The 18,030-nt window shown below is 37.0% G+C and overlaps 2 protein-coding genes across 2 annotated transcripts; one reads left to right on the top strand and one right to left on the bottom strand.

Annotated features, from left to right (window-relative positions):
- Positions 1–3,138: 3,138 nt before the first annotated feature.
- Positions 3,139–12,623, top strand: LOC108820299 (uncharacterized). Its single transcript, XM_056992983.1, has 2 exons — positions 3,139–3,350; positions 11,615–12,623. Exons 1-2 carry the CDS (start codon positions 3,139–3,141, stop codon positions 12,621–12,623), a joined length of 1,221 nt encoding a protein of 406 aa, XP_056848963.1.
- Positions 12,624–16,890: 4,267 nt separating this feature from the next.
- Positions 16,891–17,684, bottom strand: LOC108819076 (WPP domain-containing protein 2). Its single transcript, XM_018592064.2, has one exon. The coding sequence runs from the start codon at positions 17,573–17,575 to the stop codon at positions 17,015–17,017; it is 561 nt and encodes a 186-aa protein (XP_018447566.1). The 5' UTR covers positions 17,576–17,684; the 3' UTR covers positions 16,891–17,014.
- Positions 17,685–18,030: the final 346 nt, after the last annotated feature.

An 18,030-nucleotide genomic window follows, 5' to 3' on the forward strand; every position in this document is an offset into this window, starting at 1 on the left:
TGTGACCTCAGCGCGCTATCAAGTACTTATCAATGGTTCCCCTTATGGTGATATCAAACCGACAAGAGGTCTGAGACAGGGAGACCCACTGTCCCCCTATCTATTTGTCATCTGCACAGAGATGCTGGTTCAAAAGATGAGTACTGCAGAGGCACAAGGGAAGATTACAGGGCTCAAAGTTGCGAGAACAGCACCGGCCATCTCACACCTGCTTTACGCAGATGATAGCATGTTCTATTGCAAGGGTAACGAGGTAGAGCTGAACCATCTGTCCCAAATCTTGCAAGAGTACAGTGTGGTATCGGGCCAAAAAATAAATTTCCTCAAGTCGAGTATCTATTTTGGAAAAAACTTCCCCGAAGAGAGAAAGAAGGAGGTCAAGGACAAGCTGGGAATAGATCAAGAAGGGGGTGAAGGAATTTATTTAGGCTTGCCGGAATCGTTTGGAGGATCAAAGGTATCGATTTTAAATTTCCTGAAGGAGAGACTAAGTGAAAGGGTGCAAGGTTGGCAGACTAGGTTCCTGTCTCCCGCAGGAAAAGAAGTCATGTTAAAGGCAGTTGCTCTCGCGCTGCCTACCTATACAATGTCGTGCTTCCTCCTCCCCAAAACAGTCTGCAGGAAAATTGTCTCCATTATGTCTGATTTCTGGTGGAGGAACAAGAGAGACTCCAAAGGAATTCACTGGAAGAGCTGGGATAAATTGAGTAAACCGAAACAGGAGGGTGGCTTAGGGTTCAGAGATCTTGAAGCCTTTAACTTAGCTCTTTTGGGGAAGCAGCTCTGGAGAATGCTGACACTCAAGGATTCCTTGTTGGCTAAGGTCTTCAAGAGCAGATACTTTGTGAAGTCTAACCCGCTATCGGCTGGACTGGGCTCAAGACCTTCTTACGCTTGGCGAAGTATCCATGCGGCCCAGCCTTTGATCAATCACGGTGCAAGAATGCTGATTGGTAATGGTGAAACAGCAAAGGTCTGGCAGGATCATTGGCTACCCCAGAACCCAGCAAGAGAAGTACAAGCGATTAGAGGTGATCGAGCTGACAGCAGAAGAGGCATTCACCCAGATATGAAAGTCTGTGAACTTCTTCAAAACGGGGGCAGAGATTGGAATAGAGAAGAACTGGAGAGAATCTTCCCGACAGAAGAGAGAGATATCATTGGAAAAATCAAGATAGGAGGACCGACCAGTCATGATGTGTACATCTGGAACTACACCAAGACAGGGCATTATTCTGTAAAGTCTGGATATTGGGTACAGTGTAATGAGTTGAAGAATTGTCGAGAGCCAGTTCCGATGAGACAGCCCAGTCTAGATCATTTATTTCAGATGGCATGGAATACTAAGGCGAGTCCAAAGATACACCATTTCTTATGGAGATGCATATCAAACTCCCTACCGGTTGCTGAGAACATGAGGAAAAGACATATGGCAAGAGAAGCTCAGTGTGCTCGGTGCAATTCTGGTACAGAATCTATCAACCATGTTCTATTCCAGTGCCCGCTAGCAAGACTGGTATGGGCTCACTCCGCTATCCCGACACCTCAAGGTGGTATCCTAGACAACTCCCTCTATTCCAATATGTTCCATGCGCTAAATGTGGAGAAAGAGTACCCAAAGGATGATGTTCAATCGGACCTAGTCCCCTGGTTACTTTGGAGATTATGGAAGAGTAGAAACGAGTTTCTATTTCAAGGGAAGGACTATGAGGCGATGAGCATTCTGCAAAAAGCGAAGGAGGATGCAGAGGAATGGCGTGAAAGAGCATCAGGTGAAAAAAGTGAGGTAGAAATGGAGAAGACTAACGACCCCGTTAAGTTGAATCCAAAACAGGTTTGGAAACCTCCCCCATCCACTTGGCTTAAATGCAATTCTGACGGAGCTTGGCGCAAGGATGGAGTACACTGTGGCCTGGGATGGATATGCAGAGATAATAAAGGGAAGCTAATATGGGCAGGTGCAAGAAGAGTACCAAGACTTGGGTCAAGTATTGAAACAGAGGCTGAGGCTTTAAAATGGGCAGCAGAGACGGTGGTGAGGTTTGGTTACAACAAAGTGATCTTCGAGTCCGATTCTTTGAATCTGATAAAAATGCTGATAGGCGAGGATCAGTTCTGGCCCATTCTCCAACCAACATTGCAGGCAATCTCTCAGCTGCTGTCCCAAATTCCTGAAGTTCTACTGAGGTTTAATCCAAGAGGTGCAAACAAAGCTGCTGACAGGATAGCAAAGGAGACTTTTACATTTATGTCTAATGTCCCTAAGTTATATTCTGTAGAGCCAATTTGGTTAAAATATCATGTGAGGAATGACATTTCTTTGTATGGTGAACCAGAAGGTTAATGAAAGTTGAAAGTTGAGTTAAAAAAAAAAAAAAATCAGATAGTCGGGAGGAAAACCGAAAACCAAAAAGAAATCGAAAACACGTTAACGAATGGCATGTGCAACTGGTTTAGACGGTGCCCATGTCTTCACTAGACAGCACAAAAGAAACTGAGAGCTCGCGTTTTAATTACCTTTTTGTCCCTTCCGACGAACGCGACTTCACCGTAATAACCAAGAACCGGCGTCGAACAAAAGTCAAAAGTTGACAACTCAACAACACACTCCTAAGACTTTTCTCTTCAACGCTTCTTTGTTAGTTTCTTTCGTTCAACAACATTTTGTCTCTTCACATTAGACAACTACAAATAAAATTCCACTTTTTACAACGTTTTGTAGTTTTCTTCATTTTCTCTTTTTATTACTACTATGACAATTATATTTTATTTTTTCCCCATAGTCAAGAGTCCAACAACACCACTTAGCCAAGGCAATGGAGAAATAAGCATACACATTATAAAAACATGAAACCTGAAATATTCAATGGCCATAAAGCATACTTTTTATATACTAATAAAAAGAAAATGCGAAGTCCAAATCCAACGCTTTAAAAAAAAAGTCCAAATCCACTAGCATTTAATTGCTGGTCAAGAAATGCCCTTTGCTCACACACGCACACACACCTATATATACATACACACATGCCCTTCATCTCATAACTCAACAACTCATTTTACAAAGCCAACATTCTGAGAGAGAGAGAAACTAAGACTTAGAGAGAGAAGCAATAAATTGAAGTGAAGTTAAAGATCGATATGGCCAAGAAGCTTCTGGTCGTGTTATTCACCATCTTATTGGTGCATATGTCTTTGATTATTTCTGGAGTTGATTGCAGAGCCCTGAAAACAGAGCAGATGAACGGATGTGATCAAATGGCCACCTTAGACGGCGGTGGTTTTAGCTTTTTCTCAGCGGCTGGTGCTGCGAACAGCTCGAGGATTCCTCTGATGAGGAGCTTGGCTTTCCGGTTAGCGTCTGGGCCAAGCAAGAGAGGCCGTGGACATTAATGAACACTAATACTTATTTTCTTTTCATTTTTTTTTTTTTGCCTTTGCAACATATGTGTAGATTTGTGTAACTAAGTTTTTATCTTCATCTCAGAAGGAAAAAGCAATTGATTGATTCATATGCCATGTAATCACTAATCAAGGCGTGGTTTCTGGCTTTTGTTTGAACAAGTCGTTATACATGTAAAGGTTTGATTTTTTATATGATGAATACAAAAGATTATATAGTTCAATCACTTTTACACGTCACAAACAAAAAGCAAACGATCGAAAGAATAAAATGTTTATTATATGAACAGCCAAAAGGAATTCAGTTACTAATATAAAAGAAAAGACACGCTTCCAGTTACTTATATGGAACCTCAATGGTCAAATTTTACAACAGAGCTAAAGCCGATAAAATCGCTGCATATATGTTTTCTAAATTTCAGGATATTAAACTCAAGACAGAATTTTGAATTTTTTTGGCTAAGTTTGCGAGATTTTTTTTAGAAAACTTTGTTACATTTTTTGTTTTTAGGTCTGGACATAAAATCTGGAATCTGAATTTCAACCCAAACCAGAACCAAAAAACCCGACCTGTTTATCCGATCTGAAATGCAAAAAATACTTAAACAGATTTTATAGAATGGTAAAAAAATATCCGAATCCGAAGTGTTATTAACTAAACCTAAATGGATAATCAAAAAAATCAGAAATTAATAGTCAATATAAATATTTTGAAATATATATAAGTATTTCAATATTTGTGGTAATATGATATATAAAAATAAATACTAAAATTTTAATAAATTCTTTAAGTACACAATTAGTAATAAATAAGTATTTTATAATTCGCTCTTTGAAATAACAAGTCTACTCTCTATGAAATAATGCATATTGTTTACAAATGATATTTGTTTTCATGCTTTATTTAATATTTTATTGTTATTTTATCAGTTTTATGTGTGATAGATTAACTTTTTATTTTATTTTAGGTATTTTCTTTGTGTTTTGCTTTAAATTTTTGTTTTTTTATTCAGTTATATCTGAATCGAACCGAAATAACATGAATCCGAACGATATATGGTTACTTTATGGGTATTAGGACGCAATAAATTTTCAAACCAAACCTGAGATTTTATCAACCAAACCCAATCCGTATTAAAAAAATCTAAAAAACTCGATCTGAACGCAAACGAATATCCAAACGCATAGACTTAGTTGTTGTATTCTAGTGTACAATTGAATAGCTGTTCACTGTAAAATAAATAGAATACCACAAAAAGTACAAAAAAAAGTAGAATACCAAAAATGCATCTATTCGGCCACATCTGATAAAATTAGAAAGATATAAACCAGACAAGCATGGCTTATGTATAAGATTTGACATGCCGGACTGGTCCTAGGCAAAACATGATAAAACAGTCGTATGTAACCTCCGAAATTTTAGAAAAAAATTACATATATATAAATTTCTAAATTAAAAAATTATTAAAATCTTTACTGAATTGCTCACATTTCTCAAAATCCCAAAATCGTACCTGTTGACACGCACAAATAAGAAATTGTCTAACTTTAACAATTGCAACATATGTAAAGATCTGTGTAACTAAGTTTTACTTTTCTTTTTCTCTTTTGACAACAATAAAACTAAAAACTATAACCTATGTTCTATCGGTTCAGTGAACCAAACCGGAGACATAAAATCGACATGAAACATAGCAGATGAGGAACACCTAACACCTCGTGCCAGCTTGTCCGCCACTAGATTAAGTGCCCTCGGAACATGTCGAATTTTGAAAGAGGGAAAGAAAATCTTACTGCACTAAAACTCCTCCAAATGTGTAGTAAAAGCTGGCTAATCTCCAGGTGAGGAAACTATTTTCACCAGTTGAGAACAGTCTGTTGCGAAAACTATGTCTGAAAAATTGTGGGTCTTTATGCACTCCATAGCCCAAATCAAAGATTCACATTCAGCATTGATATGGTCATCAAACCAGTAGCTGAACCGGAGGTCAACCAAACTATCCAATCCGGCCACTTTGGAGGTGTCAGTGACAGAGGTTCAGTCCAAGGCGAATATCTCAACAACCAGAAGGTCTTTTGTCATGAATACAATTGTACTAGAAGGCCAACTCATCAGGGATTCACTGAGACTTGGAATTACAAGAAAATCTTCTCGGAGGAAGAAATTATGAATTTTACAAACCGGAGGTTCCCCAGCCCATCCATGTGCGAGTACCCGACTTTTCAAGGAGATTCAAGCCCAATGAAGGAGCGGCCTGAACCAAAACCGATAATATAATTCAAGAGGAGTCTCTCATCTTTCCAGGAAGCCCAATATCAGGAGAAATGGCCACGGAATTATGAAGTTATGATTCATTCTCCAAAACCGGTCAAACCAGTTCTACACCTGCCTCAATTGGAAGCTAACCGGTTCAATCAGCTTCAAACCAGACATTGGCGTCCAGGAGATCATTTCAACCAATCAGGAGGTATTGAAGAAGTCCTTAGCTACACCAGAGCCCAGGAGATCAGCTGGTTCAATGAAGAGTCACTTAAATCAAACCGGAGCTATTTATGGCAAGATTGGACAATCTTTCGGTTTGATCATGTCCAAGCTATTCCAATCCGACCAGAAGACATCAGGACTAAACCAGGACGTCCAGGAGATATTACAGGCATCTAAGAAGAGTTCTACAAGTCTAATCCATGCACCAGCCCCCATTGGATCAGGAGGATCCACACTTACACCAAGCTGCCTTATTTGGAGAATCTTGCAATAAAGCTCCAACAGCTCTTTCTTCAGATCAGGCACGACATCAGCTCCTTCCAGACCATAAAGAAGATTCCCAGGAAGTTCACTTATCCCCTTAAAACATCCAGGTTCAAGAAGATATCAAGATACAAGATCATCTCTTTGCAAAGGCCACAAATCAAGCTAAAGGCTAGTTTCATGGAGCCATCAAAGCCTTTGCTTCCAAGATTTTTATTTCAATTTTATTTCTTTCCTTTAGTCATTTTTAGACTGTTAGAGAGTCCCAAGGTCGAGCCAATATAAGCTCAGTAGTTGTCTTTGTAATAAAACCACCCTTGAACTTTATGAATGAAAATGCAGTTTTTCTAGTTTTTCTCAAAACTATTATCTAAGTCTTTTGAGTGTTGTGAGAAGCAGCTCTTGAGCAACCTGTCACAGAGTTTTGTGGCGTCCTCAATCCCCCCATCATTTCCATCTACTGATTTGCCTTGAGAGAGACTTTAGTCCAGCAAGCAAATCCCATATCTATCCATCTTCCATCCATTGATCTTGTTGAGAGAGACTTCAGTCCAGCAACAAAGATCCCATCTCCATCAATCTATCCCTTTTCTATTTGCTTTTATTCATATTATCATTCTGATTCATATTCATATTGGCTTCTGTTTGCATCATCAAACTTATAAAAACTCATAAAAAGATTCACTCTTTGTTTCAGGTACTAATCCGAACTATTGGACTAAACCTCAGTTCCATATTTCCGGACTGCCTGACCCTTGCCCACAACATTTTGGTATCAGAGCTCAAAGCTCCTGAATCAGGTCCATTCTATCCTTGCATCATATCCCATATTTGCTTGCATTTGTTTTTCCATTTTATAAAATCGAAAACTCCATAAAAACTGTCTTTTTGTTTCAAGTTTTGTTTCTGCATTTTATTTTTGTGTTCTTGCTGTTCATCCTTATAAACCACGAAAAGAAAATAAAAAGTTGTGTTTGATTCAGTTTGCATTGCATTTAGTTTCAAAATTTAGTTTCCCTTTAATTTGTTTCCATTTTTAAAAAGTCAAAAAAAATCATTGTCAGCTTTGCATTTCATATTTTCTTTCATTGTGTTTATTAGCATTCCATATTAGTTTCATTTCAGTTTGCATTAAGAAAACCAAAAGAAAATTCATTTTTTTTTGCATAGTTGATTTCATTTCGGTTCATATTTGCATATTTATCGGTTTTGTTTAAATTAGTTTGCATTGCTGCATTGTTATTTTGCTAAACCAGAACTTCCCTATTCTTCACTTGATCTTTGAGAGTGTTTTCAGGAAGCCATGGTAGGAGAAACACACGGACAAAGTCAGATGGCCAAGAAGAGCCAACATTTGACAGCTTTGCAAGAGGTTGAACAGATTGCTCAGTTGAGGAAAAGAAGAAAGGCACAAGGCCAACGTCCACAACCAGGAGAAAGAAGATTTGGAGATGCACCAGAGGCTGTCTATGTCGAGCCCAAGCCACCAGATCCTTCGAGGATCAATAAAAATCCAAATTCTAAAACCCCCAAACTTAATGTTGTTAATTCTCATTTTGATTATAACTCTTTTGCTAATAAAGTTGAACTCTTTAAATTTTCAGGAAAAGAGGTTATCTTAGATGGGAGAGGAACCTTGATGAATGGTTTCACTACAACAACATCTTGAAGGAAGAAAGGCTAGCTTATGCCATTGAACATCTAAAAAGAGATGTCTTTAAATGGTGGGTTCAAGAAGTAGATGACAGATGGTTTTACAAGGAGCCAACTATCAAAACGTGGAGAGCACTTAAGAAAGCCATGAGGTATGAGTTTGCACCAGGTTATACAAGATCTCAGATCAAGGAGCAGTACCCAAGGAGGTATCCAACTCATGGTTCCCAAGAAGCAAGAGAAGCTGTCCAAAAAGAGGGTCAAGGAAGCTTGCCTCAACAAACCAATTTTCAGCCAAACCAGGGGCACGCCATTGTCCATTGCTTAGGCCAGAAAAGTAACATCCTAAAGGTTATGGAGGTGAGTAAAAACGTCAGCCAAGACACCTTGAGCAGACTCAAAGAAAAGCTTAAAGCAAAGGCTATGGTAAGTCCTATACTTGATAAATTGGTTTATATATCATCCCCCACTGGTATGAGTCACTTGTCTTTGTCCAAGGATATTAAGACAGGTCTTGAGGTCCAGAAAGACATGACCCCCACACCCTTGTTGGAATCAAGAGTTGTCCATGATTTATTTCCAAGAAAAATGGAGATTCCAAACCAAAAGAAAGAAGAGGCATCAACCCAAGGTAAGTCTTCTAACTTTAAAAATTTAAAAGATCAGACATGTTATAGATGTCATAAAAGAGGACACTTTGCTGTGACTTGCCCCACTAAGCAAGCATTGATACAAACATCACTAGAAAAGAAAACAGATTTATCTATAAAAAGTGATAGTTTTATTCAATCTGATTTATTGGTTCAAATTTCTGGTATAATGAACTTGTTTTTGCCAAAGAATTTTGATCCAGGAATAACAAAAGAAAGAGAGCCTAGAGGAAGAGATCCCACGTCCCTAGAAAGGCACACCATCAGCATTACATGTGCAAAACAGAATAAAGGAGAAGCTGGCAACAAAGAGAAAATCATACTTCAACTTTTTGATGCAATCAAAGTAAGTATGAATTTTAAATATTCTATTTTTAAATCTTCAACCACAGATATAATGCATTTGTCTTTGCCAAGAAATTGTTTTTCAGATACAAGACAAGAAGAAGATCACACCAAACAAGATAAAAGGGTGCAAGAAAGGCAGCCATCAATCCAAAGCTGTCCAAAGAAGAATTTAATTCTTCATCATGCTGATGCACCTATGGTAAATTCGACCATATCACATTCTGTTTATGAAACTCCAGTATCAGATATAATTCACTTTGTCTTTGTCCAGAATGTTGAGAATTTTTCAGGTTGCAAAGAAGAAAGCTTCAAAGAAATCCCACCGGATAATCTTTTATTACTTGGAGAATTGGAGAATCAGTCCCAAAGATGATCAACCATGAGGTTACCACTAGTGTGAAGTACCATTAACTCCAGAAGAGAAGAAATGACACTATCCAGGCCAGAGGCGTGATCATTTCCCATCTTTTTAAAGAAGAGCCACCAGATGCACAACCCATTACCAAACCAAAATTGTATCAAGGTAAGGTTCTAAACTCCCAAAAGAGAATGAAACATGACTTGCTCTATTGTGGTGTATCAGGTTATCCAGTTTTGAGGTCAAAACCTTCACAAGGGGGAGGGGATGATGTGGTCATCAAACCAGTAGCTGAACCGGAGGTCAACCAAACTATCCAATCCGGCCACTTTGGAGGTGCCAGCGACAGAGGTTCAGTCCAAGGCGAATATCTCAACAACCAGAAGGTCTTTTGTCATGAATACAATTTTACTAGAAGGCCAACTCATCAGGAATTCACTGAGACTTGGAATTATAAGAAAATCTTCTCGGAGGAAGAAGTTATGAATTTTACAAACCGGAGGTTCCCCAGCCCATCCATCTGCGAGTACCCGACTTTTCAAGGAGATTCAAGCCCAATAAAAGAGCGGCCTGAACCAAAACCGATCATAGGATTCAAGAAGAGTCTCTCATCTTTCCAGGAAGCCCAATATCAGGAGAAATGGCCACGGAATTATGAAGTTATGATCCATTCTCCAAAACCGGTCAAACCAGTTCTACACCTGCCTCAAATAGAAGCTAACCGGTTCAATCAGCTTCAAACCAGACATTGGCGTCCAGGAGATCATTTCAACCAATCAGGAGGTATTGAAGAAGTTCTTAGCTACACCAGAGCCCAGGAGATCAGCTGGTTCAATGAAGAGTCGCTTAAATCAAACTGGAGCTATTTATGGCAAGATTGGACAATCTTTCGGTTTGATCATGTCCAAGCTATTCCAATCCGACCAGAAGACATCAGGACTAAACCAGGACGTCCAGGAGATATTACAGGCATCCAAGAAGAGTTCTACAAGTCTATTCCATGCACCAGCCCCCATTGGATCAGGAGGATCCACACTTACACCAAGCTGCCTTATTTGGAGAATTTTGCAATAAAGCTCCAACAGCTCTTTCTTCAGATCAGGCACGACATCAGCTCCTTCGAGACCATAAAGAAGATTCCCAGGAAGCTCACTTATCCCCTTAAACCATCCAGGTTCAAGAAGATATCAAGATACAAGATCATCTCTTTGCAAAGGCCACAAATCAAGGTAAATGCTAGTTTCATGGAGCCATCAAAGCCTTTGCTTCCAAGATTTTTATTTCAATTTTATTTCTTTCCTTTAGTCATTTTTAGACTGTTAGAGAGTCCCAAGGTCGAGCCTATATAAGCTCAGTAGTTGTCTTTGTAATAAAACCACCCTTGAACTTTATGAATGAAAATGCAGTTTCTCTAGTTTTTCTCAAAACTATTATCTAAGTCTTTTGAGTGTTGTGAGAAGCATCTCTTGAGCAACCTGACTTATCAAAGCCTCCTTTCACAGAGCTTTGTGGCGTCCTCAATCCCCCCATCATTTCCATCTACTGATTTGCCTTGAGAGAGACTTCAGTCCAGCAAGCAAATCCCATATCTATCCATCTTCCATCCATTGATCTTGTTGAGAGAGACTTCAGTCCAGCAACAAAGATCCCATCTCCATCAATCTATCCCTTTTCTATTTGCTTTTATTCATATTATCATTCTGATTCATATTCATATTTGCTTCTGTTTGCATCATCAAACTTAAAAAACTCATAAAAAGATTCACTCTTTGTTTCAGGTACTAATCCGAACTATTGGACTAAACCTCAGTTCCATATTTCCGGACTGCCTGACCCTTGCCCACAACAAGCATGCACAACAGATTCGCTTCTTTGAAGATTCATTGCTCCCATCAGTCTTTCATTTGATCCATTTCTTCTGTAAAACCACTCTTGTCCTGTAAACTTCTCATTTAATTTCCATACTCCATCGAGAAAGCAAATTCTGGATCTCTCTAAAGATAGCCATTCGGTGTACGGGGTCGTTGTCTTTGATTGATTTGTATCCTGTTGTTGAGCGTCTGCCCATACCGCTGCTTCCGCTGATTTGTAAACTAAGTTTTACTCAAAAAAAAAACTAAGTTTTACTCTTAAAGGAAAAAAAACGATTGAATGATTCATATGCCATGTCCCCCATGTAAACACTTATCCCGCGTGTAATCTCCGTTCTTTTTTTTTGCAGAGACTGTTATGCATGTAAAGCTCTCAATTTTTTATTCTGAAATCAGTGTCAGCTCAAAAAACTTAAGGGTTCTTCGCAGAACCCGACTTGAGACTTAGAAGCCTATTCAAAATAAAAATTTCCTAATCACATTTTTTATAAAAGAAGAATTAACACTTAAATAGTTCTAGAATAAAAAAGATAACTCAAACATAATTTATTTTTATGTATAAACCTATACATGTTTGACATTATAGAACCCTCTGTCTTCGTCTCATCTGGCTCATCTTCGCCGAAGGGAGATTTCTGTGGGTTGCGTGGCACAAACACCACCATCTCCGTATCTCAAGCTTCTGGGCTCTATCTGAACATAAACAAGACTCATGGCATTGGAAATCTCTCCTTGATCTGAGACCTCTAGCCAGGCCATTCATCACCTGCAAAATTCAGGATGGCCTCTCTGCAAGTTTCTGGTTTGATTCCTGGACACCGCTGGGTCCTCTGGTAAACGCCATCGGTAACTCAGGAACCCGCATGCTCAGACTGCCTAGCAATGCTGTTGTTGCCGACTCCTGCAGGAACTCGCAATGGAATCTGCCACCACCAAGATCAGACGTCGTTGTAGACCTTCACGCGTTTCTCACAACTATCCCGGTCCCTACTGAAGAAGCTGGAGCAGACTACTACTCCTGGACAGTAGATGGAGAAGATTTCAGTGTGTTTCCATCTTCTAAAACCTGGAGTATCTTAAGAGAAAGTCAACCTCAACAAGCTTGGTATAGTGCAATCTGGTTCAAGGGACACATTCCGAAGCATGCTTTCACAATGTGGGTGGCAGTCCAGGATAGACTTCCTACTCGTTGCAGACTGTCCTCTTGGGGCATTCTCACGCCATTAACTTGTTGTCTATGCTTGGCAGCAGATGAAACAAGGGATCACCTTTTCATTGATTGTTCTTTCACAAAGGATATCTGGAAAATGATGCTCCTCAGACTGTCTGAATCCAGACAAGGTTTCGACTCTTGGAATCATTTACTGGCTTGGTACACTTCTGTGTCGAGCAAGTCGATTCGAGCCCTTAGAGGTATTGCAGTCCAAACCATAATCTACTCGCTTTGGATTGAAAGAAACAACAGAGCTTTCAATAATCAGGTCAACACAACATCTGATCTTTTTAAGCAAGTTGATAGAACAATCAGGAACATTATCTCTGCTCGCAAGACCAGAAAAGCTTTCAAGCATCTCATGGCCCTTTGGTTGGTGTAACAAGGCGCCTCATCTGTCCAAATTTCTCATTTTGTTAACATGTTTTTTCTCTATTTTTGCCGTGTTAACAAAAGTGTAGTTTATAAACTTTAGCTTGTAAACTCTTGCATTTCTTAATGATATTTACAGTTAAGCAAAAAATGTTTGACATATAAAAATCTATACTATTAAAACCTTCACATAAAAAATGAGTAAATCTCTTAGTCAAAAAAAAGAGTGAATCTATTAAGATTCAAAAAAATAAACAATATAAGATTTGTTAAAAGAAATTTAATTAATTTACTTAAGAATAAAAACTAGTTTTCTGGAACAAAAAAATTAATTATAAGAATAAAAACTGAAAACACGTCTTCAAAATTATAGAAATGATGACTTTTACGTCTTTAAATTTTATTATAATATTTACAATCATCTAAATCAACTACCTATGATATGACGTACATTATATTTTATGTTGTACACAGTTAACTAACACTACTACACTTAATTTTACATATACAGTAAAAATCTAAATATTAAATAATTTTAGGACTATATAGTTTCATTGATTTATAGCTTTATTAACTTATAAAATTTTACCATTTTAGCTTTATTTAATTCACGGTTTATATATTCATTAAATTTAATAAATTTTGATTTTTATATCATTTTTATTATGTTTTTATGAGTATGTGATATGTATTATAAAATTTTAAATTTGTTTTAGAGATAATTTAATTATATATTATCAGAATATTTATGAAATATTAAGAAAAATACAAATCTATATTGTAAATAGAAAAGAATACAATATATTACCAATAGTACATATATATATATATATTATATATATGATATATGATTTCAATAAGACTAGAAATATTTTAAAAATAATTATCTTATTATTTTATTGATTTATATCATATATTAAACTGGTCCAACTTGAGATCAACAAAAATTGTTAATTTATCAAATATTAATTTATAGAGTTTTTACTGTATGAATAAGAATTCAGTTGGAGTTGATATTAACAAAAAAAAGTTGATTTGCTTTGTGTTTTATTAAAATTTTCTAATTTATTTTATTTTAGAAAAGACACAAATATCCGAAAAACTAGATATCAGGTACCTTTTGTTCAATACAAGTTAATCTTACAAAAATAATACAACACAACGAATACAACTATATAAAAACTTATTTTCTTTATGATTTAATCTGTACGCAATAATCTCAAAATAGATGGAGTATTAGTTAATCACCTAGATAATAAATCTTTGAAAGTTATTTAAGAAAATGAAGTGATTCTATTTGATATTTCATTTTGCTCTAACTCACCGACACTAAGCAGGAAAAGCAAAGTAGAGTAAGCTGTACAATGGAGTATTAGTTAATCACCCTAGACCGTGACAAAAAAAAAAAAAAAAAAAAAAAAAAAAAAAAAAAGTTAATCACCCTAGATAATAAATCTTTGAAAGTTATTTAAGAAAATGAAGAAGTGATTCTATTTGATATCTCATTTCTGCTCTAATTCACCGATACTAAGCAGGAAAAGCAAAGTAGAGTAAGCTGTACAGACAGCTTCCTGCGTCGGTAGGAAATATACTTTCGTCAATCTAAGAATCGGTTTATGGCTTTGTGTCTTTATGTTTTTTTTTCCACTGAATAGTACTTTTGTATTTCAAACATCGAGACAAAGTTCTAACCAACATCCAACCGAACTAGAACAACCTAAATTGTTCAAAAGAACAGGGTGAATAAAATGATTATGCCAGAGCAGGGCAATCAGAACGGAAAAACGGTCATTTCATACCCAACATATCGCGATATGTTCAATTCATACCCGACTTATATAGATGTGCTAAAACATATCTGAATTTATATGGTCGTGCCAAAACATACCCAACTTATAATTTTTTGGCAAAATCATACACCAGTCACCACATCAGTTGCCATGTCATTTACTTTTGTTCGCATGTATGCAATGTCAACTAATTTTGCAGACGAATATGCCAAGTATATAATTTTCTTTAAAAACTAAATAATTTTGTTATAAAAATAAAATTTTAGAAAATATAAAATTTATAATTTTTATTATTTAGTAAAATTAAAAAAATAATTAATTAATTAAATTTTAATCTTATATAAGAGATATATTCGTAAATATTTCGATCATATCAAAAATCGTCCTTATAAGAGTTATATATGTATTCTAATGATATGTTAGTGTTGCAGACGTGTTACTTTTGATTAATCATGGTTGTGTTAATCTAAATTTTTAAATATAAATAATATACCCATGATTAATAAAGCTTAAAAATAAATCATGTTACGCTTTATTAATCATGAGTATGTTATTTACATTTAATCTATTTTTTAAAATGTAAATAACATATCCATGATTAATAAAGATACGCTTTATTAATCATGGGTATATTATATAATTTACAATTTAAAAAATAGATTAATAAAACCATGATTAATCAAGAGTAACACGTCTGCAACATTAGCATTGGATTTGAATCATTACAATACATATATCTCTAGTAAGGAAGGTTTTTGATAGAATCGAAACATTTACGAATATATCTCTTATACAAGATTAAAATTTAATTAACTAGTTAATTTTTGTTAATTTTACTAAATAATAAAAAATATAAAATTTTACATTTTCTAAAATTTATTTTTATAACAAAATTATTTAGTTTCGTCGACAAAAAAAAATATTTAGTTAAAAAAAATTATACACATGGCATCTTCGTCAACAAAATTAGCTGACGTTGCATCCACGCGAACAAAATAGATGACATGTCAGCTGATGTGGCGACTGATGTATGATTTTGCCAAAAAAATATAAGTTATGTATGTTTTGACACGATCATATAAGTTCATATATGTTTTGACACAGCCATATAAGTCGGGTAAGAGTTGAACATTGGATATGAAATGGCTGTTTTCCCCAGTCAGAACATAGGCCCTCAAAATAATGGAGAAAACAAGGTCATAAAGAAGGAAGTCTAACTACACCATGGTAGTAGCACTCTCCTTTTAAAATAAACTTCTTAGCCACCATGGAAGCTCTCTGTACTGGTTACCACACTCTTGGCTAGGTCATTAGCACCTCAGTTGCATTTGGGACCCTTCCTTCTTTCTTGGTTCGAAGTAAGATTCAGTAGACTCGAAATATGTCCTATAAGTGAAGGCACTCTAGAGGCTTGTGGAGGGCTTTAAGGATTCCCATAGATGAAACTGTAAAAGTAACTCTTTATGCAGACTTCTCGATGCTTTCAAGAGCCTATTCCCAGCTCCTGATTTTGGCACTAAAGACCGAGTGTACTTGCGAGAATGCCCGAACAAAATAGAGCCAGTACTATCCCGTACTACCCAAGCTGCACCTGAGAGCGTTTTGGATTGTGAACAAGCAAAACCAGTGTTCTATTTGAACCGTCCCACCCATACGTACTAAATCTTGGAAATGATTATGTATTCTGAAGAAAATGCTCTTTTCACTCGAGGTGCAATTTGGAGTTACTCTTGATACATGTACATCAAGCTTGTTTACTTTCTTAAATATTGAATTTGTCAACAAAGTAGCTACCGGAGCTTATTTCTTGGATTGGATTTATCAAATTGGTTAAGAAATTCTTGACGACTGTCTAGAATTGAGAAAAAAAAAACTGAAGTTCCATAGAGAAGATCAGAGAATCAATTAAATGTATAGAGAAATGGTGAGAGTAAGCATATGCAGAGATCGATGAGATCCAACAAAACTCACCTAAGCTTAGAAAGAGAAAATAAAAGCAAACGGAAAAAAAGAAGAGTATTTTACTACAGTTAAAGGTAAACCATGCAAAGCAAAAATTAAGAATCAAGGAGAGTATAAAATTCATACCAAACCACAAGAGCTAAGAGTATCTACACATTTCACAGAACTTAAAGCCATGATCTAACCCAAAAAGAAAAGAACATGAAAACAGAGAAAAACAGACAATCAGAACCAAATGCACAACAAACCTGTGGCGGTAACCATTATAAAAGCGTAGGTAAATCTTGTATCCATGCTTTGATGTAATTAAAGTTAATCAAAATAGTGACTTCCTAAGTCACACCCAAGTTCAAGATCTAAATAACTTAAACCTTAATCCTAATGGTACGTATCAACGTATTCCAAACTGCTCCTACAACCCACAAGGACATAACCAAAGGAATACTAGCTGGAAGGTGCTAAGCAGATGAGATGATTAGTACCAATTGCATAATCATTAACAAGCCAAACCAAGCAAGCAACGAATTAGGAAGAAGGAAGCAAATACCAAATCCACACAAAGTCATTACAAGACCAGATCTGTCGGTCATAATAAACTCTGAGAATCTCTTACGAATCTAGCGAAACCCTAATAGGTAGATTATAGTAGTTACGCCTCACTCTTCTCCGACTCAGGAGCTTCATCGTCCTTCGAAACTTCCGTCGCAGCATCATCGGTCTTCACATCCTCAACCGCTTCCTTGTTCGCGGTGGCCGCCGCAGATCGATCCTTCACCGTCTCAAGCATCCTCTTGCTAATCTCCTTGGAGTAAACCTCGAGGATCTTGATCCCATCGTCGTCATCGGACACAGCGTTCGACGCGACGCCGTATGCTTCCTCCTCGATGGATTTAGCGACGGCGGAGGCTTCGTCGGAGCTGAGCGTGCCGTATCTCTTGGAGAGGATGGATTCGGTGGATAGCGTCTCGATCAGGCGTCTCAAGACGGCGTCGCGAGTTTTCTGCGTCGGAGGCCAGATGCGGAGCGAGATGCCTCCTCCTCCTGGCTTCGTCTCCGCCGCGGCGGACGAGTCTTCCTTCTTCAGATCTGCGGCTTTTGAGGTTTCGTCCGATGTCTGATCTGGCGTTGTTGTTGTTGCGGGCAATGTGGTGGTGGAGCCCTCGGATTCGGAATGCGGCGGTGAGACGGTGGTGCTGATTGTTTCTGCCATTTTTTCGAGTGGATTTTTAGGGATTCTGAGAGATTTTTTGGTATGGAGGAGTTGTGACGTCGGTTAAAAAAGCGAACATATGTGAAGTCTTTAAGACATTTGTTTATTGGTTGGTTCGGTGTGTAAAAGACAATCTACTTTGCACCAAATCTTCAAAATTCTCCAACAACCAAATTTATTCTATGGAAATTTGCAAAAAAAATAACAAAGAAACTCAAGTATAGTCTGCTTAAAATGATTTTACACATCTATGAGTTAACAAACAATAATGTAAATTCCATTTAGGTCCGACTAGTTTCTCCGGCACCACCATACAAATGCAGCTTTTACGGTTCATAGCAGTTGACATCATTTCAAAACAATCATATAAACCGTTACAAATTGTTTCGGACCATTCTGAATTTCTTAAAATTAAAAGCTGGTTCTACTTAGCGTTTGCGGTTGCGAATGTATAA

The sequence above is a fragment of the Raphanus sativus genome, chromosome 8, assembly GCF_000801105.2.
Source record: "Raphanus sativus cultivar WK10039 chromosome 8, ASM80110v3, whole genome shotgun sequence".
NCBI lineage: Eukaryota > Viridiplantae > Streptophyta > Magnoliopsida > Brassicales > Brassicaceae > Raphanus > Raphanus sativus.